General features: G+C 47.6%; 1 protein-coding gene across 3 annotated transcripts in view; it reads right to left on the bottom strand.

Annotated features, from left to right (window-relative positions):
• The window catches only part of SLC25A40 (solute carrier family 25 member 40), a 127197-nt gene that overhangs the window by 86380 nt on the left and 15449 nt on the right, over positions 1-25368 (bottom strand). For all 3 annotated transcript variants that reach the window (XM_029588800.1, XM_029588801.1, XM_029588799.1), the window contains exon 2: positions 12969-13089. In XM_029588800.1, coding sequence (XP_029444660.1) covers positions 12969-13065 — 97 coding nt within the window. In that variant the 5' untranslated portion in view covers positions 13066-13089. The remainder of the gene's footprint in view (positions 1-12968; positions 13090-25368) is intronic.

Here is a 25368-nt window from a genome sequence, read left to right as displayed (position 1 = left end):
TGGCAGGGGTTCCGGCACTGGCATGGGGACCGGTGGCATGGGCAGCTCGATGCTCTGAAGAGCTCTGAGCACCGCAGTCTGCACCCTGCGGTCCAACTCCTCCTAAAAGTCCGGGAGGCCAGGACTGAGGGAGGGGGAACAAGGCATTACCGGCTCTTCCTTGGTCCTCCAAGGTGGCCACCGCCGGCACTGCGCCGGAACTGGAGCCGTGCGTCAATAGCAACTGGTGGTGATGCTTGCGGGATCTCCCATGGTGCTCGGCCTGGTCTTTCCCTGGTGCCAAGGAGGCGGAGGATCCCGACGTCCGGGACACCGGTGAGATCATGGAGGATCAGTCACCGGTCCTGTGATCCCTCGAAGAGGCGTAGAGGGCTGTAGCTAGAGGGAGCGTTTTAAGCAACACCCCTTGATGACTCCGACATGGGTATGGATGGAGCAGAATTAGAGGAGCCAAAAAGTTTCTCCATTTTATCAAGGTGCACACGATGCCCTTTGGGAGTCATCTGGTCACACAGCTGACACCCACATATGTCGCGCGAGGCCCTCAGGCCAAGGATACAAACCTCATTTGGATCCGTATAGACATGGTCTGCAGGCACTGGAGGGATTGACGAAAGCCGGACAACGCCATAAAAGCTACCCAATGTGCGGTCGATGACTGGCGGTCAACGAGAGGTGAAGTGCTGGGAAACAACCGCAAAAACGTACATTGACTTTGGCCTACAACACCGAAGAGACACCGACCGCAAAGGGGAACCCGACGATGGAACCAGGAAGTAACACTGTACTTTAGCAAAAAACGAGAAAAAAGTGAGCTCCACGAACCGCGAGGCAACTGCACCGTAGAAAAGAAGAAATTGAAGGGGGACCACGCGTGGACAGTGGCATGCTGGGCATGCTCAGTGTGCTGGTCAAAGCTTCTAGAAACTTTGACAAAAGTTTTCCGTGCCAGGTTCCATCGGATGATGTCACCCATATATGAGGACTACCATCCTGCTTGTCCTAGGAGAACTGAAAATTTCCATCTTGGAGATTTGGTCATTCCAAAAATATCATTAAAGGTTCCTGAGTGGACATCCAGACAAAAAAAATATATTGGCAATAAATCTGAGCCAAATTTTCATATAGCTCTAGAACGGAGTCGTATATAGATATTTGCGCTCACAACTGGAAACATAAAGACAGGTCATTGAAGGGGCCATCATAGCACCCATGGCCGTGCCTTTAATTTGATGGTACAGTTTAGACTGAAATTGAAAAACATTTTTTGTAAGAGCTTTGATGAGCTGCAGTCAAAACACAGTTAATAAAATCTCTTCTACGATGGCTATAGCTGACAATTGAGGTATAATAATATGGCATGAATAAAGCCATTGAATGGGAAGTGTTTTACTAGTTAAACAAAGAGGTTGCCCTTTGTAGTTGTTCATTAACATAATAAAGTTTCCAAAATTCAATGGCTCCTCTTTAAAGGGAGTTTCGGACTTTGTTATTGGATGTAACTTTACCTCTAATAAGCGGTTTTCACTGGGTTGAAAAGGTACGATATAGCAGAGGTACTACATTCGAGGTATTATTGCTTAAACTGATAAATATAAATGTTTATAGCAATTTGAAATGTTTATTTCATACTATATTACTAATTCATGATTTATGTTTCTTTGATAGTGGAAACATGTGATTTAAAGATTAAGTAGCTTGATTTGGGAAGTATGCTATTTGGAAACTTCTACTGAAATAATGGACGATACCGCTGTCTAAATTTTATTTTTTCAAGATCTGGTGAGTTTCATTGGTATATTATGTATTTTATGCAAGTGTGAGAAAACATTCCCATATCAAGTTTTTGGGATCTTTTACAGCCGGACAATATGGCATTGAGTTCATGATGGAAGATTCCTATACTTCAAATACAGATACATGCTCACAAGCAATTGTTTCAGTTCTTGCTTCCAGTGCTTTTACAAATAATAAAGCCCCTGATGAAACCCAATGATAAGTGAAACAAAGGTCTTTGATGGGACTACATAAAAGTCAGTTAAGTGGGCCTACATGAAATTAAGTCAGGACAATTTGAAATTCACCTAAAAGGGACCACATGATATTTTGCCAAGGAAAGCAGCGAGGAAGACTATTTATGTTCTACGCTTTGGTCGTTGAATATCTATTTTCTCCATTAAGAGGTGTAGCTATATACTTGAAGTTTGGATGATCACTTAAAAGCATCAAAGTACACACACAAGGAAATTTGAGACATCAATATAATGTGAACATTGGCAATATTCTTAATCAACATTTAGAGTGTGCTGGCATTGCATGTATGCTGTATAAGAACATAAGAACATGCCCCATACTGCATCAGACCAAGGGTCCAGCAAGCCCAGCATCCTGTTTCCAACAGTGGCCAATCCAGGGTACTGGCAAGTACCCAAAAACTAAGTCTATTCCATGTTACCGTTGCTAGTAATAGCATTGGCTATTTTCTAAGTCAATTAATAGCAGGTAATGGACTTCTCCTCCAAGAACGTATCCAATCCTTTTTTAAACACAGCTATACTAACTGCACTAACCACATCCTCTGGCAACAAATTCCAGAGTTTAACTGTGCGTTGAGTAAAAAAGAACTTTCTCCGATTAGTTTTAAATGTGCCACATGCTAACTTCATGGAGTGCCCCCTAGTCTTTCTATTATCCGAAAGAGTAAATAACCGATTCACATCTACCCGTTCTAGACCTCTCATGATTTTAAACACCTCTATCATATCCCCCCTCAGCCGTCTCTTCTCCAAGCTGAAAAGTCCTAACCTCTTTAGTCTTTCCTCATAGGGGAGCTGTTCCATTCCCCTTATTTTCGTAGCCCTTCTCTGTACCTTCTCCATTGCTATTATCTCTTTTTTGAGATGCGGCGACCAGAATTGTACACAGTATTCAAGATGCGGTCTCACCATGGAGCGATACAGAGGCATTATGACATTTTCTGTTTTATTCACCATTCCCATTCTAATAATTCACAACATTCTGTTTGCTTTTTTGACTGCCACAGCACACTGAACCGACGATTTCAATGTGTTATCCACTATGACGCCTAGATCTCTTTCTTGGGTTGTAGCACCTAATATGGAACCTGACATTGTGTAACTATAGCATGGGTTATTTTTCCCTATATGCATCACCTTGCACTTATCCACATTAAATTTCATCTGCCATTTTGATGCCCGATTTTCCAGTCTCACAAGGCCTTCCTGCAATTTATCACAATCTGCTTGTGATTTAACTACTCTGAACAATTTTGTATCATCTGCAAATCTGATTATCTCACTCGTCGTATTTCTTTCCAGATCATTTATAAATATATTGAAAAGTAAGGGTCCCAATACAGATCCCTGAGGCACTCCACTGCCCACTCCCTTCCACTGAGAAAATTATCCATTTAATCCTACTCTCTGTTTCCTATCTTTTAGCCAGTTTGCAATCCACGAAAGGACATCGCCACCTATCCCATGACTTTTTACTTTTCCTAAAGCCTCTCATGAGGAACTTTGTCAAACACCTTCTGAAAATCCAAGTATACTACATCTACCGATTCACCTTTATCCACATGTTTATTAACTCCTTCAAAAAAGTAAAGCAGATTTGTGAGGCAAGACTTGCCTTGGGTAAAGCCATGCTGACTTTGTTCCATTAAACCATGTCTTTCTATATGTTCTGTGATTTTGATGTTTAGAACACTGTCCACTATTTTTCCTGGCACTGAAGTCAGGCTAACCAGGTCTGTAGTTTCCCGGATCGCACCTGGAGCCCTTTTTAAATATTGGGGTTACATTAGCTATCCTCCAGTCTTCAGGTACAATGGATGATTTTAATGATAGGTTACAAATTTTTACTAATAGGTCTGAAATTTCATTTTTTAGTTCCTTCAGAACTCTGGGGTGTATACCATCTGGTCCAGGTGATTTGCAGTCAGGTCTACCACATCTTCTAGGTTCACTGTGATTTGGTTCAGTCCATCTGAATCATTACCCATGAAAGCCTTCTCCAGTACAGGTACCTCCCCAACATCCTCTTCAGTAAACACTGAAACAAAGAAATCATTTAATCTTTGCACAATGGCCTTATCTTCTCTAAGTGCCCCTTTAACCCCTCCATCATCTAACTGTCCAACTGACTCCCTCACAGGCTTTCTGCTTCGGATATATTTAAAAAAGTTTTTACTGTGAGTTTTTGCTTCTACGGCCAACTTCTTTTCAAATTCTCTCTTAGCCTGTCTTATCAATGTCTTACATTTAACTTGCCAACGTTTATGCATTATCCTATTTTCTTCTGTTGGATCCTTCTTCCAATTTTTGAATGAAGATCTTTTGGCTAAAATAGCTTCTTTCACCTCCCCTTTTATGTGTGGTTAGAATATGTATGAGGAATGAATGATAGTTTTAGTGATGATATAAGGGATTATTATTGTAGGTGGTATCGTTCTGTTTGAGATTAACTTCTAAATTTTGGTACAACTGGAAATAAAATTCTATATCTCTATAGGGTATATTTGTTCTAGTTTATATATATAAAAATATATAACCTAGACTATTGCAACTCTCCTAGGCCTTCCAGCCAATCTACAACTGCTTCAAAATGCAGCGGCCAGGCTGTGACATCCGCTGGAGGGGAGCACCCAGTGAGCCCGCAATTCCCTGAACTTTCTCTCTCTGCTGCGAGGCCCGACGTCATCGGGAGGGGCCGAGGAGACGCCATAAGAGCAGCGTCATCTAGGCGCGCCACTGCCACCGGCGCGCCACCAAAGCCGCAACAGACCATGCTCACCTGCCCTTCGGCCGACTCTCCGTCTCACTGCGGGTAGCCGGAGCCGCCTGCAGCACGCCACTCTTCTTCCCCTGTCTGCTCAGGGGCAGGCGGCCTCGATCCACGGCAGGAATGCTGCCGCTGACTTCGGGCTCCGCCCCATGACTTCCCCTAGCGCGCGCATCATCAGGGAAGAATTTAAAGGGCCCAGGGCAGGAACCCTGGGCCGGCCCTCCAGATGACATCACTTCAGGGAGGGATATTTAAACTCCTTCTGGCTCCTTGCTCCTTGAATTAGCAAGAATTTCTTCCTATCTAATTTCACTACATTTGGACTTCCTGTTCCAGCTTCCTCTTGGGTCTTCGGCTCTGTGAGTACCCGCTCCTCGGGGGCTGTTCTCGCTCTTGGCTATCCGCTCCTCGGAGGGCTTTCCTGTTGTGAGTCTGCCGACCCACTTTCTCGGAGCTATCCTGGGACATCCATTTGTGAGTACGCTTTCTCCATTGCAACATCACAGAGGGAGTACAAGACCTGCTCTACACTACTGATACCAACTTGCTGGGTGGATCTGCGGGTTACCCTGCTCTGCGGACCACTACCGGATCCATGCTGTCTTGTGCCAGTTGCCAACTTCTACCTACGGTCTACCCCGCACTGTGGATCACTACCAGAGCTACCTCACACAACCTGCCCAGAAGCAAGTATTCCCCGGGTTATCCCGCTCTGCGGATCACTACCAGAGAATCCATCCCAGGTCTTCTTACTCCAGGACTAAATTTACAAACCCGCTCCTTGGGTTTCTCCATTGCGGTATAATAAAATATTCTCTGACTCCTGTGTCCATCTCTGCTGTGAACCTGCTTGTCGTGGTGAGTCCCCCCCACAGGGCTCATCCCTGTGGGTGGAGTAAGCTCTCTCCATGACCCAAGGACCACAAACCAAGTTAAAACATAACAGTAGAAAACAAAAATCACAATCTGAGAGGCTAGAAGGCTCAGAGTACTTGTTCAACCATGGGACTGTCTTCACCTAATTGAAGATCTATTGAGTTAATCAAATATTTGGGCCTTAACTTGTTTTTTTAAAGTAGAGTTAAATTAACAAATAGTAATTTTGATTTAAAAGTTGCAAAAAGATGTTGTTTAACTTTGTAACTAAAAAAGAGAACAATACCTTATCCCAATTTAGACATTATGCAATTGTTAATATTAAACTTATCAGAAAATATTCTTATATTTGAGCACTTATTGAAAATCATTTTTTTAAAATATGTATATGAAAAGCCAGTTTATTCCAAAAATGTAATTCCACTGCTATATGGCAATTAATTTGCTGTAATTATTACTGGCATAAAAAATACCCCAAAAGCAAAATATGCTTAAAGCTCAATATGTAAATATTCATCTATTGTATAACTATTTTGAAAAAAAAAAATGACTGCTGCTCCAAGGTTGTTAGAAGCTCTTCAATAGTCTCTTGAATCAAAGGTTGTACCTGCCTCCACAGTTCCAAACCATGGCCACTGTATAAATGATGTTGATAACAGTACCAACTCCCAACATGGCTGATAAATGAATAAACTCCTCAAAGGACCTCTGTTTTGCTTCTCTATGGCTTCATCAGGGGGAACAAATAGCATTATTCATTGATGAATATCAATCTGCATGCAAAATCTTAATCTCGATGTAAAGAGCAGCTTTATCACTTAAGTTAACTTATCTGTTGGTAATGTTGGGCAGTATACATTCAGAAGCTCAGCTCTAAATAATAAACAGCATGCTGAAGCATGCTGAAGTAAGTTGCGCGATCCCTGGCATAGTGGCAAATGGCCACTGTGCCGGGAGCCTCTGGCCCGCCCTGCCCCCGGGACTGCCCCTTTTTGCAAGCCCCGGGACTTACACATGTATCGGGGCTTTAGGCCTGGCTCGCGTATGATGATTTACGCGCATACCCTTTGGAAAATCCGGCCCTATATGTTGTATTTTATTTGTTTTATATGAAATATGTTTGCGATTATTGTGACTGACAAAAATACGAACCTTCCTTATCTTTTATGGGCGTGAAAGGATTTTGATATCATACAATAAGTACTCCTAAACCTCTCAAAATAACATTGTTAAATAAATGTGACCATCATACTATTTATTTATTTAAAGGCTTTTATATACCGAAGATCATGTACTAGTACATATCGCTTCGGTTTACAGAGAACCAACAACTGGAAATTACAGCAAACAAAAATGAATGATTACATTGAACATGGAATTAATAATAAGGATTAAAGAGAACCTCGAGAAGGCATAACATCCTAACATAAGAACGATACTATAGTATTAGGTAATAAAGACTTTAAGTAAAAGCTCTTGTGAAGAGCTAAGTCTTCAGTTTTACCTTGAACTAGGCATCATCAATAGAGTTCCGACATGCGTTTGTGTTTTGGATACTGATGTCCTTCTTCAGAGGATGGTCAATTACATTTTGATATCCTTTGGAACTCTTTTGAGCAGACATGTATACCGCAGATGTGATTCCCATACGTCAAGTACTTATATTAAGATAAGTGAAGATTTTTATTTGCAAAAGAAAAAGTATTAAGTGTTTTTGATGCTCAAACGTGCCCTATGATTATATATAAGGCAGATGTCCCAAGATAATAAGCCGGGGTAGATTCCAAGGCTTGGTTCTCCACAGACTGCACTCAAAGGTAGTTCCGCTCTGCAGAATTCACCGTCCCAACAGGGTCTTCCTTGTTTCAGGCGCAGCGGCTAGATGTATGGCCTCATGAATGGTTATACCTTCCTGTCATTCTTTAAGAGGAACTGGGACTCCACTTGCGTTTATACCCTGAGTCCGGTTTCCTCTTCCGGGGTAGCGGCCAGAGCCCCTCAGGAACAACTCCCAAGACTGCCAAGTGGCAGCTTTCACTCCAGTCCTGCTCGGGTCACATTCCGTTTTTCCCACTCAGAGTCCAACAAATAATTGGATTATAAGTTCAATCAGTTCGTAGGGAGAAACAAACAAAATAAGCTTTGCTCTAGCACTCCTTTTACAGGGCTGCTAGGCAGTAGCACAACATGCCCCTTCTCCCCATAGTTGTGTTGCAGGCAACAATCTTCTCAGTCCTCCAAACAAACAAGCAAGCAATAAAATAATCAGCGTAAGCAGAGTTGCTTACCTGTAACAGGTGTTCTCCCAGGACAGCAGGATATTGGGTGACATCATCGGATGGAGCCCTATCACGTAACACTTTTGTCTAGCATGTCACTAACCCTGCATCCAGGCCGGTCCTCTTAGCCTTCTTCTGAGGGGATTTGACCACTACGGAGTGGGTGAGGGAGCTGGCTCTTCTGGAAACCTAGAGCTGATTGAACCAGGTAGGTAGCATCAGTTTTTCTGTTCACTGGTGGAACTGTACAAGGGTGTTCCCAGGTATGGTGTAACAGGTCAAGCAGAACGTCGTGGACTGGAATTGCCATCAGTTCTTTGGGGGCATCCATGAATTGAAGCACCTCCACCATTTTATGCCTGGCATCCTCCTCCGTTTGCAATTTAAAAGGGATGGTTTCAGACATCTTTTATAAAGCTGGCAAATGATAGGTCCTCTGGAGGGGAGCGACGTCATTCTTCTGTGGGTGAAGATTCTGATAGAATGTCCTCAGAATCCTGAGAGTCAGAGGAATCATCACCCCAGGGGTTGTGTATGGTGGATCTCCTCCACCCTGCGGGCCTTCAGATGGAGGCAGAAATCCAAATCCAACCGGATCAGGAGGTAGCATCTATGGAATAGATGGAGGCACCGAGATAGGTGGAGGCGGCACAGAGGACGGAGGTGACACTGGTGGCATCGGTGTTTTTGATGGCCGTGGGTTGGAAGTACACACGATGGCTCAGGAATCAGTTCCGGCATCGGTGGCTCTCGGGAAGGAAGCACGATCCAGCTTTTCATTGTCCGAAGACAAAGGAATTGGGATCGATGCTGGTGGAGGAATCGAATGTCTCAGAGGTATCGTTGATCTGGAAGGAACAGGCACCGATGGAAGTGCGCCGATCAGGGTGTCCAACCTTTCGAGGAGTGGAGCCAGCATCGTAGGCACCGGGTCAGGCATCGGCATGGGAGTCAGTGCCGGTGGTGATTGAAATCCTCGAAGTGCCTGAAGAACTGCCTCTTGAACCATCCGGTCCAATTCCTCCCGGAAGGCTGGTGTTGGTAACACAGCGGCCGGGGTTGGAGGCTGAATAGGCATTGCCGGAGGGTCCACAGGAATTAGTGGAGTCTCGGCTCCCGGCACAGTTACAGGTGGGGAAGGCCTCGGTGTCCCGGGTCCAGAGGAGGATGGGACTCCTTTCCCTGTGACTTCTTGAACAGTGACTCTGCTGATGCCGATGGCTTGTCAATGCCGGCACCAGATGAAGTTTCTCGTTGGTGCTGATGATGGTGCTTCTCACGATGCTCGACCTGGTCTTTCTCCAGTGCCGAGGACGTCAAAGCTTTTGAGCGGGAGATGCTGGTGACGGCCGTTCACGGCATCTCGATGCTGCTGAGACGTTGATGGAAATGGAGTCGATGACGAAGAAGACTTCCGACTCGGTGCGCTCTTGGCCGGAGTCAATGGCGACGAGAGCTTAGAGGCGAACAGGTGCTTCATCTTCTCCAGGCAGGCGCGGCGGCCTTTAGGGGTCATTTGGGCACAACTTGTGCACAGTTGGATTTCGTAGGAAGGCCCCAAGCATAAGACACAGACATCATGAGGGTCCGTAATGGACACAGTCCTCGGACACTCGGGGCACTTCCTAAAACCGGTCGCCATTTTTTAAAAATAAGGGCGGCGCATGGTCAGTGGTCGTTGGGCACAGATGAAAGCACTACCGGGCACTGACCACAAAGAACGAGGTAAACTTACCGGCATTAGTGGAGGTCGGCAGTCAATGGGGGACCCCGGGATGAGGAAAAATTTTTGAAATTCTGAGAAAAAATTCCTTGAGGAAAAAATTGTGAGAAATTATCACAGAGCTCCTAATAACCGTGAGGCAACTGCTGCATGGAAAAAAAAGAGACTGAAGGGGGACCCCTGCTGGATGCAGGGTTAGTGGCATGCTGGGCATGCTCAATGTGCCAGTCAGAGTTCTAGAAACTTTGACAAAAGTGTTCCATGATAGGGCTCCATCTGATGATGTCACCCATATGTGAGGACTACCATCCTGCTTGTCCTGGGACAAGCCTCACTTACTCCATTTCCATCTCTGTTGTTTCAGTTTCAGCCTCTGGGTAATCCACCTCCATGTCTTCTCCTCCCATCATGGAGCTGACCTCTGATTTAAACTCCTTGGCTTCCTCCTGCATCTCCTCCTCCCTCGTCATGGGTTCAGGAAGGGAATGCTCTTTGAACCAAGGCCCATGGTGCGGCCTCGGTTCAGAGCCTGATAAATGTAGTCTCCTCCTGGTCTCTCTGTGGCCTTTGCTGCCTGGATTTGCCCCTAGCTCTTCCTGGGGTAATCCAGTCCAGGTTTTCCTCCCTGGGTAAACAGTGGGCCTCATCACATCCCCCCCCCCCTTTTAAAACTCCCCTGATCTTTTAAGCAGGGAGTTCCTCTCTCTATACTTTGTCTCAAGAGAAAATCAGCGTTTGAATGTTCTTTCCCTGTCCTATGCCGCACCTCAAAATCATATGCCTGTAGGGCCAGGTACCAATGCGTTAAGCATGCATTAGAGTCCTTCATTACATTCAGCCACCGTAACGGGCCATGGTCCATGACCAAGATAAAGTGCCTTCCCAATAAATAATATTTTAGGGTTTCTGTGGCCCACTTTGCTGCTAAGCATTCCTTTTCAATCATAATGTACTTCAGCTCATGGGGATGTAACTTCCTACTCAAATACATTACTGGGTGCTCTTCTCCTTGACATACTTGAGACAGGACTGCCCCTAGCCCTCCTGAGGCATCTGTCTGTAATACAAATCCTAGTGAAAAGTCAATTGCTTTTAGTACAGGGTCCCTGCAGAGGACTGCCTTAAGAACCTTGAAAGCACACTTTGTTCGATCCCCCCATTCTAATCTACTGGGTACTCCCTTCTTTAACAGCTTGATCAAGGGGCTGGCCAGACTCAGGAACTGAGGAATAAACTTTCGATAATACCCTATCAACCCTAGAAAGGACATCAATTGCTTCCGCAAAACTGGTTGGGGATTCTCCTTAATACTTTGGACTTTGTCTAGAACAGGGCGTACCATACCCCTCCCTACCAAATATTCCAAATATTTCACTTCCCTTTTAGCCAACTTGCACTTGGCCGGGTTTGCAGTCATGCCTGCCGCCCGTAAAGACCTCAGTACTGTTTTTACCTGGGGTATGTGGGACTCCCAGTCAGAAGAATAGATAACCATAAAACACGCCCCTTTTACTATTGCATGTGATATTTAGTGCATTTTGATAAATCCAGGCCTAAGTTTGCACCTGAGGCAATGGAAGGTAAAATGACTTGCCCAAGATCACAAATTAAAGCAGTGGGATTTGAACCTTGGTCTCCTGGTTCGTAGCCCACTAGGCTACTCCATAAGTCACTATGTCTTGGGGCTGTGTTTCTTCTCCTCCCCAGTGTTCTCGTATTAACATCTAACAGACCCCTAGGTTACCAACCCATCAATAACTCGAACTGGGTAAACCCTGTAGATGCTTGAGTACTTCCCTAATGGCAAATAGCAGAAAGGGGACAAATTTATCCCAATCGCCTGAATCTTCATCCAAGTAGTGGCACAGCATGGTCTTTAAAGTCTGGTTGAACCTCTCAACCAACCCATCAGTTTGTGGGTTATACGCTGCTGTGCATAAATGCCAAACTGATCCCAAACCCAGGCCAACTCCCGGGATATGAAATTAGTCCCTCAGTCTATAAGGACTTCCTTGGGGAACCCGAACTGGCAGAATATCTTTATCAACTCCTGAGCTACTACTTGGGCGGAAATGGAGCGTAAGAGAACCGCCCAGGGAAAATGAGTAGCATAGTCTATTACCACCATTGTCTACTGATGTCCCCGCCTGCTCTTCTCCAGGGGCCCCACTATGTCTACCACTAGCCTGTCCAAGGGTTCCTGAACTATGGTAAGGGGCACTAAGGATGCCTTTGGGGGAACCTGTTTTGATGGGGCGAGCCTAGCAGTCCATTGTTCCTTAGACCAGCCTGCCACCCTAGCCACCCTCTCAAAGGTAACCAAAAAAAGCCTCTGGATCGTCCCAAGGATCCATTTTAGAAAGGTTAAAGTCTGAGTTGGAAGTTCCTGGCCGCGGTCCACTTTGAATCACTGGCATTTGTAATGTACCTGAATCCGCGGGTTCTTGATAAGTCATCCAGTATTGTGTCAGCTTCCTTTGCTCCTCCAAGAACTGTATCAGAGGTTGCTGCTGTTGCTGTTGTTGGTCCAACATCTGCCGTACTATATGTTGCATGCTTTCTTTGGGGTAATCCAGTCCAGGTTTTCCTCCCTGGATAAACAGTGGGCCTCATCACCCAGATAACGAAGAATTGTGAAAGCAATCTATTGATGGCGCCTAGTATGATGGTAATATTTATTTAACAATGTTATTTTGAGAGGTTTAGGAGTATTTATTGCGTGTGATTATTGTAAGCCATGTTGAACATTTTTGGAAATAGTGGAATAAGATTTTTTTAAATATATAATATTTTTTTACTTTTTTGGATGTGTTTTATGCCGTACAGCAATGGAATACATTTTTTGGAATGAACTGGCTTTTGTCACCCATATAATAATTTTTATAAAATGATTTTTGATAGTCGCATTAAACTACAAAGTGCTTATATATAAGAATATATGCTGTTTAATATTGAAAACTGTATAATTAATCTCTAAATTGGGATAAAGTATTGTTTCCTTCTTTTTTTAGTTACTGGTTGTACATTGAGAACACCTTGGAAAGATTGGTATTAAATGCCTAGTTCATTTTTGCACCTTGAGGTTTGAACCATGCAGAGGTTACGTTAGCTTCTGTTCACTTAGAGACTCACTGAAACATATAATTTGACCATGGGTGTCTAAACTTTTGATGCAACTATATTTATCTGTAAAAATATAAACAAATACATATACTTCTTGATTTATATTGAAACTTGATATGCAGTGTACGTAATCATTTATGCATCATTAGGTGAATTCTTACCAAACAATGATGTAAGTAAAGCCCCAGAAGAGGAGGATATTATCTGCTGAAAGAGTGTTATTTGACCTAGGCCGTTATTACACTTTTCAATTTCCATATTTTCTTCCAACAGAAAGAGAACCTACAGAAGATAAGGAAAAAAGTATTTGTCAGCTTTCCCCAAACCACATTTTATTAGTAAGTTAAGGCATAAGGAAAAGAAAATTAGGTTCTTATCTTTTGCTAATTTTCGTTCCTGTAGTACCGAGGATCAGTCCAGACTCCTGGGTTTTGCCCCCCCTCTAGCAGATGGAGACAGAAGTTTATAAACAAAAAACTCCGCCTACATATAGGCTGGTGCCACCTACAGTCTGGCAGTATTACTGAATGTCAAAGTAGCAGGATAACCCGCAACAAATAACCCAAAGAACACTGAAGATTACCTCCAAACTAAGCCAAACTGAAGCTTAACTCCACCCAACTGGGTACCGAACTCGAGGCAACCAACAAACAAAAAACATATTCCAGAAACAGCACACAGACCACACATCCTCTTCCGGCAGACAACCGCAACCGCAATACTGGGCGGGACTCTGGACTGATCCTCGGTACTACAGGAACGAAAATTAGCAAAAGGTAAGAACCTAATTTTCTTTTCCCTGTACGTACCAGGATCAGTCCAGACTCCTGGGATGTACCAGAGCTTACCTTACTGAGGGTGGGAGCCGGAGAGGCCTGCTCTAAGCACCCCTTCTCCAAACCCCGACGACTCTGGCGCCTTCACATCCAAACGATAGTGTCGGGCAAAAGTATGGACTGACTTCCAAGTGGCCGCCCTACAGATCTCCTCTGTAGGGATATGTTGGCATTCCGCCCAGGATGCAGCCTGGGCGCGAGTAGAGTGGGCTTTCAGCCCCACCGGTAATGGTCTCCCCGCCAACAAATATGCGGAGCGAATGGTTTCCTTCAACCAACGAGCAATTGTAGTCTTGGAGGCCGCTTTACCTCGCCTGGGACCACCATAGAGGACGAACAGATGATCGGAGACTCTGAACACATTAGTGATCTCCAAATAGTGCAACAAGACGCGCCGAACATCCAGCTTCCGCAGGTCCCTAGCCAAGGGATCCGAAGACTGCACCTGACCAAACGATGGCAACTCCACCGTCTGATTGACGTGAAAGGACGAGACCACCTTTGGTAAAAAAGACGGCACAGTACGCAAGGAGACTCCTGAATCCGAAATCCTCAGAAAAGGTTCCCGACAAGACAGAGCCTGCAGCTCAGAAATCCGCCTCGCCGATGCCATGGCCACCAAAAATACTACCTTGAGCGTCAAGTCCTTAAGAGTGACGTGCCGCAGAGGCTCAAACGGTGCCTTACACAGCGCCTTAAGAACCACATTCAAATTCCAAGACGGACACGGAGGACGAAACGGAGGGCGTAACTGTTTTGCCCCCCCGAAGGAAACGCACCACATCCGGATGCTGCGCTACCGAAACTCCGTGCACCCGCCCCCGCAAAGATCCTAGCGCTGCCACTTTCACCCACAAAGAACTACAGGACAGGCCCTTAGCCAACCCATCCTGGAGAAACAGCAGAATATCTGGGATAGTCGCCCGGGTAGGTGCTGTGCCGCGATGCACACACCAAGTCTCAAACAGTCGCCACACGCGCACGTACGCCAGAGACGTAGATTTCTTTCGGGACTGCAACAGCGTGGATACCACGGAAGCCGCGTACCCTTTAGAGCTCAACCGCTGCCTCTCAAAAGCCATGCCGCTAGACAAAAGCGATGCACCAGGTCGAAACAAACGGGCCCCTGATGTAGGAGATCCGGCAGAAACGGAAACCGAAGTGGCCCCTCGACCGCCAGATTCACCAGATCCGCGAACCAGGGCCTCCTTGGCCATTCTGGAGCTACCACGATCACCTCCGCCGGGTGCTGCTCTATGCGACGCAGCACCCGTCCGATAAGCGGCCACGGAGGAAACACGTAGAGCAACACATCCCTCGGCCACTGAACTACCAGTGCATCCACTCCTTCCGCCAACGTCTCCCGTCGACGAGAGAAGAATCGAGGAGCCTTTGCATTGCGGAACGTGGCCATCAGGTCTACCGCCGGTGTGCCCCACCGATCGCAAATGAGCCTGAAGGCGTCCTCCGCGAGCTCCCATTCCCCGGGATCTAACCAATGCCGACTGAGAAAATCCGCCTGGACGTTTTCCACCCCGGCTATGTGGGAAGCCACGATACTGCTCAAATGGGCCTCCGCCCATATCATCAACGACCGAGCTTCTGCCGCTACCGGCTGACTCCGGGTTCCCCCCTGCCGATTGATATAAGCCACCGTGGTCGCATTGTCCGACAGAATCCTGACCGAACGCCCGCGGAGAAGCGGGAGGAACCTCACCAGAGCTAATCGCACCGCTCGAGTTTCCAACCGATTGATGGACCATGACGCCTCCCGAGCCGACCATGTTCCCTGAACCGCTTGACCGAGACAGACTGCTCCCCAACCGAGCAGACTGGCATCCGTGGTAACCACCGTCCACGACGGAGTTTCCAACGAAACCCCGCGACTCAAGTTTTCCTGGCAGAGCCACCACGGCAAGCTGTCTCTGGCGTCCTGGGTCAATGGCAGGCTGAGGAAAAATTCCTCCGAGACCGGGCTCCAGCGGGAGAGCAACGCGGACTGCAAGGGACGCATATGCGCAAACGCCCATGGAACTAACTCTAGCGTGGAATTCATAGAGCCCAAGACCTGCAGATAGTCCCAGACCACTGGGACCGGTTTGCGCAACAACCTGCGAATTTGCCCCTGTAGTTTGAGGATACGCTCTTGCGTTAGGGCCACCGTGCCTTGACACGTGTTGAACACCGCCCCCAAATACTCCAGGGATTGCGACGGCACCAGATGACTCTTGGCCAGGTTGACCACCCAGCCCAGGGAGCGTAACAGGTGAAGCACCCGCTGAATCGCCAGCTGACAAAGAGTCCTTGACTTGGCCCGAATCAGCCAATCGTCCAAGTATGGATGCACCAACAGCCCCTCCTGGCGGAGTCTCGCCGCCACCACCACCATAATCTTGGTGAACGTGCGCGGGGCAGTTGCGAGGCCAAATGGCAACGCTTGAAACTGGTAATGTTGCCCCAGTACTGCAAAACGGAGAAACCGTTGGTGCTCCCGTCGAATCCCAATGTGCAGGTACGCCTCTGTGAGGTCCAGAGAGGCCATAAACTCTCCTTTTCTGACCGACGCGATCACGGACCGCAAAGTTTCCATTCGAAAACGCGGAACCCTTAGGCACTTGTTGACACTCTTCAAGTCGAGAATGGGACGAAACGTCCCCTCCTTCTTGGGTACCACGAAATAAATGGAATACCAGCCCTGTCGGAGTTCGCCGGTCGGCACCGGAACGACGGCCCCGAGGTCGCGCAAGCGCGCCAGAGTCTCCCGCACCGCCCGGCGCTTTTCTGAAAACCCGCAAGGGGACACCAGAAAACTTGGAGCCGGACGGCGCGAAAAATCTAACGCGTAGCCGTGTTTTATCACCTCTAGGACCCACTGATCCGACGTAATCTTGGTCCATTCCTCGTAAAACCGGCTTAACCTGCCTCCAACCGGGGGAACCGAGGAACGGACCGGCCTCACTTCATTGTGCTGGCTTACTGCCCTGCACAGCCGGACTGGCCCCCGGACGGCCGAATCGACGCCCACGAAAGGACTGCGAGTACGATTGTTGGCGGGCCGCACCGTGACGGAATGAAGAGTTCGATCCTCGCGCTGCACGAGTTCTACGGCCCCCACGAAACCGCGGCCGAGCGGCTGGAGCACCCCGGAAACGGTATCTATCCTCCGGTAAACGGTGCGCTTTATTCTCCCCCAAGGATTCCAGGATATCCTCCAACTCCTTACCAAAGAGCAACTTCCCCTTAAAGGGAAGGGAGCCTAACCTAGCCTTGGAGGTACCATCCGCCGCCCAATGGCAAAGCCACAACAGTCGCCGCGCCGCTACCGCCGAGACCATGGTCCGTGCCGAAGTGCGCAGGAGATCATAAAAGGCGTCCGCACTATACGCGATGACCGCCTCCAATCGACTCGCCTGTCTCGCCTCATCCGTCGATAGAGACTCATTCGCCAACAGCTGCTGTGCCCAGCGTAAACCGGCTCGCAACGAAAAATTACTACAAACCGCGGCCCGGATTCCCAACGCCGAGACCTCAAAAATACGCTTCAGTTGAACCTCTAACTTCCTATCCTGTATATCTTTGAGAGCCGTACCTCCCGTTACCGGGATGGTGGTCTTTTTGGTAACCGCCGCCACCCGCCGAATCAAGTTTTGGCAGGCGCAAAAGTTCCAACACGTCCTCCGGCAGTGGATATAACTTATCCATAGCTTTAGCTACCTTGAGTCCTAAATCCGGAGTATCCCACTCCTTTAACATCAAATCCGATGCCGAGAAATGTAGTGGAAAAGCCGACGAGGGACCCCTGAGGCCCAAGACAACCGGATCCGTCTGACCCAGACGAGATTCTACCTGGGGAAGTGGGATTCCCAATTCCCCCAGGATTTCCGGGATGAGGGGCCCTAGCTCATCCCTATGGAACAACCGAACTACCTTCGGATCGTCCCCATCCGTAGCGTGCAGTGTCCCTGCATCCTTAGGCTCCGGCTCTTCATCCCCCTCCACCCCCCTCGGGGGCTGGGATGGACAGTCCAGATCCTCCTCCGGATCCGCCAGCGCCTCCGACTCCGACGAGGAGAGCGAAGGCCCCTCCGCCCCCCTGGAACGAAGAGGCCTTGGCCTGGGCCGGGGCCTAGACAGCCCCCCTCCCCCCGTGCTGGATTTTGGGGCCTTGACCGCTGGCGCTCCGCTCTCAGAAGCGGGGACCCCCGGACCTCTCTTCCGAGCCAGGCGGCGTGCTTTAAACGCCTTATGCATAAGTAACACGAACCGCGAGTTAAATGAGGAGTCCGATGACCCCTCCTCCTCTTCCCCATCCTCGGGGGAATCATCCCCAGGAGACCTGGACCCTAACGGCCCTTCTTCGCTTCCAGACACCCTCTGGGGGGACAAACGCGGCGGGTCCCGCACCTGTGCGCTGGTCTGCCGGCCCGCGCTAACTTGTGCTGCCCGCGCTGAGAAAATGGCCGCCGTTCCCGCCGAAAACGCTGGCAAAATGGCCGCCGTCCCTGACGAACTCGCAGCCGTCCGCTCCGGGAACGCTGCTACCTCGCGGTCCTGCCTACCCCGCCGAGACGCCGAAGGCACCGCCGACCCTCCTTCTCCGCCGCCCACGCACGCGGAACAAAGACTGTCGCGCGACAGCCGCCCTGCCACGGACCCGCAGGCCCGACACGAAGCCTGCCGAGGCATGTGCAAAAACGCCGCGGAGATCGGAGAAAAGAAGCAAGAAAGACAAAATTTTCCTCCCCGGATCGCCGAGCCCCTAGCCGCGAGGTACAAGCACACCACACACACACACACACACACAGCCAAACAAAAGTTTTTTTGTTTTTTTTTTTTATATGCTGCTTACCTCGGATCCGGATCCGGCTGGGGGGAGTGAGCCGGGACTCCCGGTATCACCCCCAGCCCTGTCAAGCCGGTACGTGGGGCTCCCCCACTCCTCGGCGGCCTCTACCAGGAGGAACGGTCCCCTCAGGACCCTACCTTCCCCTGGGAGGCGGGGATTGGGACCAGCAGGCAAGCCTCTGCGGTCCCTTCCCAGAGCACAAACAAAGAAAAACACCTACCGTCCTACCACAAAAGTCCTCATCTTTTTTTTTTTTTTACAACACCTAATAAACTAGGCCCTCAACAGACTGTAGGATTTTGCACCCTCACCACCTGCTAGGAGACAGAAGAATACTGCCAGACTGTAGGTGGCACCAGCCTATATGTAGGCGGAGTTTTTTGTTTATAAACTTCTGTCTCCATCTGCTAGAGGGGGGGCAAAACCCAGGAGTCTGGACTGATCCTGGTACGTACAGGGAATGCACACTAACTAGTTTTAATCTATACTTTTTAAACAGCAAGGCATTACACTACAATTATTGTATTTTAGAAAAGCATCTTTCATACCAATGTATCCCTAAACACTATACACACACATATAATAGGAACTTCATTTTTCATCCTACTTCCTGAGTTTATCATTTTTACTGATTTTAAGCACCAAAATCTAAAAAGACCCATTATTACCAATTAGCAGCTGAGCTAGTGGCGTTAATGTAAAACCATTGTGATTTAGTGTGCATCTTACACATCCTTTCATATACATAGTAAATGATGCCAGTAAAAAAGCATCCACTATGGTCAGTTAATATTTTTCCACTTTGAGTAGATAAGAATACAACACCCAAATGCAATTCGATATCAACTTTTTTCCTATTACTGTCCTGCACATCAGTATCAAGCAGGCCCAGAACACATAGGGGCCGATGCAATCCCGAGCGTACTGTATAATCCACAGTCGGAAGCGGATTAAATAGGCGCGAATCCACCCCCTAATGTAATAGGGGGATTAATGCCTATTTAACATGCGTCCGACGTGGAGTGAATGAGATAGCACTCATCACATGCAAATGCATGTGAATGAGGCTATTACTCATTCACTCCAAATGCAAAAAAATAAATGTGCGTCTCAGACGCACATTTATCGCTCAGCTATTAATGCCTGCCTTGAACGGATTGAAAAAAGTACAGAGAAGCAGAAAAAGCAAGTTTGCTTACCATAAATGGTGTTTCCGTAGATAGCAGGATGAATTAGCCATGCTGTCATGGGAACTGTCAATCAGGCCCAAGAGGTGGAGCTTCAAAGTAGGTTTCAGAAGTTTGTCTCTGAGGCTGCGCGTGAGTTCCCGCGCAGGCAAACAGAATCTCTTCAGTCTGTAAAAAAGCAAGCGTAAGAAGGAAACAGAGTAATATCGACTGCTCAGGGAGGTGGGTGGGTCAGCATGGATAATTCATCCCGCTATCTACGGAAACACAGTTTACGGTAAGCAAACTTGCTTTCTCCTGTTGATAGCAGGGCTGAATTAGCCATGCTGTCATGGGAGTCCTAAGTTCCCAATCACGCTGTATTGTGGAATTGAATTGGTTTTGGAAGCGTGATCTCGTCCATGTGGCAGTCGACTATGTTCTTTAGTGAATGTAGAATTGCACATCCCAACTTAGCGTCTTCAGCTGTGTGCTGGTCTAGGCAGTAGTGGGACATAAACATATGAAGGGATGACCATGTAGCCGCTTTGCAGATGTCTACTGGTTGGACATGTCTAAGGTTTGCTATCGAGGTGGCTACTGCTCTCACTTGATATGCCTTAGGAGGAACAGAGAGATAAGAATTCTGTTTCTCCTGGATACTGGATACATTGAACTATCCAATTGGAAATACTGGATACATTGAACTATCCAATTGGAAATAGTCCGTTTGGCCACCGGTAATCCAGGTGCAATTGGATTGAAGGACACGAACAACTGGGACGCTCTCGATGTGAAGTGGTCCGTTGTTTGTAAAAGCCTTTCTCTGTCATTCTGATGCGGTTTTGGATAGAACGTAGGAACGTAGAACGTAGGAACGTAGGAAGATCTATGGTCTGATTCCGATGAAATTGAGAGACCACTTTTGGCAAGAATGATGGATGCGTCCTGAGGATTACCTTATGATGGTAAAACTGAAGGTAAGGGTTATAGTGAACAAGCGCCTGTAACTCACTGACTCTGTGCGCTGATGTAACTGCCACCAGGAAGACGACCTTCCAGGTAAGGTACTTGAGATGAGCGGAGTCCATAGGTTCGAATGGAAACAGCAGGAGCTGTTCCAAGACAATGTTGAGATCCCATGCAACTGGAGGTTTGGAGATCGGTGGTCTTAAGTGTGTCAGCCCCCTTACGAAACGAGATATTGTCGGGTGTACTGATGTTGGCTGACCTTGATGCAGCCTGTGGAAAGCAGCAATCGCACTGAGGTGAACTCTGACCGACGCCTGGCGAGGCCCGCCACGTACAATTTGTGAAGGTAGTCCAATAAGAGCTCAGGGGAGCAGAGTAGCGGATCGATGTGTTGTGAAGCACACCAATCAGTGTATCTTTTCCACTTGAAAGAGTAACTGCATCTTGTCGAAGGTTTTCATGATGCTATGACAATGTCTTGTACCTTGTTCCATCAGGAGGAATCATTCAACCTCCGTGCTGTTAGATGGAGGGAGGAGTGCATCGGGTGCAGGAAGGTTCCCTCCTCCTGAGAGAGAAGATCCTCTCGCTTGGGCAAGCGAAGTGGGTTGTCTATGGAGAGTTGCACAAGATGTGTGTACCATGGTTGCCTTGGCCATGCAGGAACTATGAGAATAAGATGTGCTCCTTCCCGCATTCATTTTGGATTGTTCTGGTGATCAACGGGATTGGGGGGAAGGCGTACAGCAGTTCTTTCCTCCAAGAGATTAGGAAAGCATCCTGTGCTGTCCTTTAGTTGCTCGGCCATATGGAATAAAAGTGTTGGACCTTCCTGTTGAATTCCGCAGTGAAGAGGTCTAGGGTTGGAATTCCCCATTTCGCAAATATCTGCTGTGTCACTTGTGGGTGAAGCGACCATTCATGCGAGTGAAATAGTCAACTTAGTTTGTCTGCCCGGGTGTTGGCTATCCCGGGTAGGTAGGTTGCTTGTAATTGAATGGAGTGACGGGCTGCCCATTCTAGAATGATGAGCACTTCCCGGCAGAGGTTCAAGGAACCGAACTCTCCTTGTTTGTTTATATAAAACATGGCTACTTGATTGTCCGTGTAGACCATGACTCGTTGACCTCACAGGTGGGAGACAAAGGTTTGTAACGCGTACCGTATCGCTCGTAGTTCCAAAAGATTGATTTGGAAATGTTGTTCGCCCAGGGACCAGAGGCCTCGTGCCTCTAGGTGGTCAAGATGCACTCCCCATCCCTTGCGGGAGGCATCTGTTGTGAGTACTAGGGATGTGAATCGTTTTTTGACGATTTCAAACAATCGTCAGATATATTTTAAATCGTCAAAAATCGTTAGAGCCGTGATACAATAGCAATTTCCCCGATTTATTGTCAAAAAATCGTAAATCGGGGGAGGGCGGGAAAACCGGCACACCAAAACAACCCTAAAACCCACCCCGACCCTTTAAAACAAATCCCCCTCCCTCCCGAACCCCCCCAAAATGTTTTAAATTACCTGGGGTCCACTGGGGGGGGGGGTCCCCGGCGCGATCTCCTGCTCTCGGGCCACGGCTGCGTTAATAGAAATGGAGCTGGTGGCCCTTTGCCCTTACCATATGACAGGGCAAAGGTAGCGCCGGCGCCATTTTGGTTCCTGTCACCCGACGTCACGAGTGCAGGAGATCGCTCCCGGACCCCCGCTGGACCCCCAGGGACTTTTGGCCAGCTTGGGGGGGCCTCCTGACCCCCACAAGACTTGCCAAAAGTCCAGCGGGGGTCCGGGAGCGACCTCCTGCACTCGGGCCGTATTGCCAATATTCAAAATGGCGCCGGCGCTACTTTTGCCCTGTCATGGTAAGGGCAAAGGGCCACCGGTGCCATTTCTATTAACGCAGCCATGGCCCGAGAGCGGGAGATATGCCGGGACCCCCCCCCCACTGGACCCCAGGTAATTTAAAACATTTTGGGGGGGTTCGGGAGGGTGGGGGATTTGTTTTAAAGGGTCGGGGTGGATTTTAGGGTTGTTTTGGTGTGCCGGTTTTCCCGCCGATTTACGATTTGACGATTTTTTAACCAAAAAAACCATGACGATCAGATTTGCTCCCCCCCCAGCCAAAATCGATCGTTAAGACGATCAATCACACGATTCACATCCCTAGTGAGTACCATGTTGTGTGGCAATACGGTGAACGGGGCACCTTTTGTGAGTGCAGTTCTGTTCAGCCACCATTGTATATCCTTCAACATCTCTGGGGTTAAGGATAACTTCCATGTCAATGGTTGAGAGTGTTTATGTCATTGCCTCTTGGGACCCCACTGGAGACGGCGCATGTGCAGTCTGGTATTCGGTACTGTGTGAATGGCTGCGGCAATGTGGCCCAAGACCTTCAGTATCTGACGGGCAGACGGTGATTGAGTGGTTTGGAGAGATTGTCGAATAACGAGCCTCCTTTCCTCCGGAAGAAAAACTCTGTTTCTGGTTGTGTCCAGTCAAGCTCCTATGAACTGTAGTATTTGTGTGGGTTGGAGGTTTGATTTTTCGTAACTGACAATCAAACCCAGTCTTTTCACACATTGGATTGTGTTTTGAAGTTGTAGTTGGAGTGTCTCTGCACTGGAGGCCACTATGAGCCAATCGTCCAGATATGGAAATATCTTGATACCTTGCTGTCGAAGGAACGCCACCACCACCGCCATGCACTTCGCAAACACTCTGGGTGCCGCCGAGACCCCAAACGGCAGAATCTTGTATTGGTAGTGTTGTGCTTTGAACTGGAAAGATAGGTAATGCCAGGAAGCCTGGTGCATAGGAATGTGCGTATATGCATCCTTCAGATCTATGGAACACATCCAATCGTGATGTAGCAAAGGAAGAATGGATTTGAGGGAAATCATTTTGAATTTCTCCTTGAGTAAATATTTGTTGAGCTCTCGGAGATCGAGGATGGGGCATAGATTCCCCGATTTTTTGGGGATTAGGAAATATGGGGAGTAAAATCCTGTAGTTTTGGAGGAGGGGGAGACTAGATGTATCACCCGTTGTCGTAAAAGGGATGCTATTTTCTACTCCCAATTGATGTTGATTCGATGTTCTCCCCTTGGTGAAATTCGATGGAAGTGGTGGGTATGTTGTGAATTGAAGGTTGTACCCATGGCGCACTATGTCCAGAACCCATCGATCGGTGGTTATCTTTTCCCACTCTTGGATATGCACTGTGATTCTTCCCGCTGTGAAGTGTGGCAATGGAGGTGACTGAGCGACTTCTAAAAAGAGGAAAGGGTTTTGGGGGCCGGAGCGGGTTGCTGGCTCTGAGGCCTTTGAGCACGAGGTCACCCTCTTTGGTTGTGCAGCTGCTGTTGTGGTGCTGCTCTTAGTGGTGGTTGATATGGCTGTGGCCTGTAGACGCATACGGACGATATGGCCTTCTATTGAACGGCTGTCTATGAGATGGTGCGTAATAGCGTCTAGATGATGCAGAATAAGGTTGTGGGTGCATTAGAGACTGCACCGCCACGGATTGCTCCTTTAGTTGGGCCACAGTCTCCTGAAAACGGGTTCCGAAGAGGTTGTCTCCTTTGCAGAGTAAACCTGCCAGTTTATCTTGCACGTCGTCACGTATGGCACTGGATCTCAACCAGGCCATGCGACGTGCTGCAATTGCAGAGGCCAACGCTCTCGATGGCGTTTCGAATGCCTTGTAAACCGTGCGTAATAAATGTCGAATTCCTTCTTCCATATCTTGGATGGATTGAGGAAGCGGGGTAGATGGATCAGGTGATGGCAAATGGAGTTTGAGCATCTGTAAGCACTCATGTTTCTACTAGGCCTACCATACACCTCACTAAGACCACTGCAAATTTTGCAAAACACAGCAGCAAGAGTTTAACCGGCAAAAACAAAAGAGAACATATCACGGAAACACTGGATGAACTACACTGGCTTTCGATCGAACAAGGAATCCATTACAAAACATTATGCACCATACATAAGTTAATACATAACGAAAACGCAGACTGGTTAAATACAGCCCTCCGAGTACACGTCCTTAACAGAAACCCAAGGTCAGCAAACAAAGCCCTCTTGACTATACCATCAGTCAAAACAGCAAGAACTAACACAAGTAAGAGAGAGGGCACTATCATTGGCAGGACCCATACTATGGAACTCCATGCCCTTGGATTTAAGGCTACAAAGAGACAGCAAAACCTTTAGAAAAAGTTTGAAAACCTGGCTATTTAAACAAGCTTTCCAGAAAGAGAAGGGAGAATAGAAGCCAGGGATGGGCAAAGCACGAACAATTAAACAACCATACACACTGCAGAAATTCACTAAGTGTGTAGTTTTTAAGATATAGTACACCATTACTAATGGATAAGTTACATTTGTAAAATTAGCACTGTAATTAAAACTGAGAAGGAAAGACATGGGCATGATTAATCACATTTAACAACGAACACTGATAACAAACTATGTTACCGAACCTTATGGTACCTATGTAAACGGACAAATTGTAGTATCATTACTTTTATGTGCCTTAATGTAAATCGTTGTGACGGTCCCCACCAAACGACGGTATAGAAAAGACTTAAAAAATAAAATAAAATAAATAAATGCAGATATTGTACTATATAGAATTGATGATGATTAATCTTCGCAGTTAACATGGCTGCCTGGAAAGAACGTTTTGCAAACTCATCTAAGCAGCGATATTCCTTCCCCGGGGGGGGGGGGGGCGAGT

This window comes from Rhinatrema bivittatum, chromosome 2, assembly GCF_901001135.1.
Source record: "Rhinatrema bivittatum chromosome 2, aRhiBiv1.1, whole genome shotgun sequence".
NCBI lineage: Eukaryota > Metazoa > Chordata > Amphibia > Gymnophiona > Rhinatrematidae > Rhinatrema > Rhinatrema bivittatum.
The sequence above is the reverse complement of the archived record's forward strand: the minus strand, read 5'-3'. Positions and strand labels throughout refer to the sequence as shown.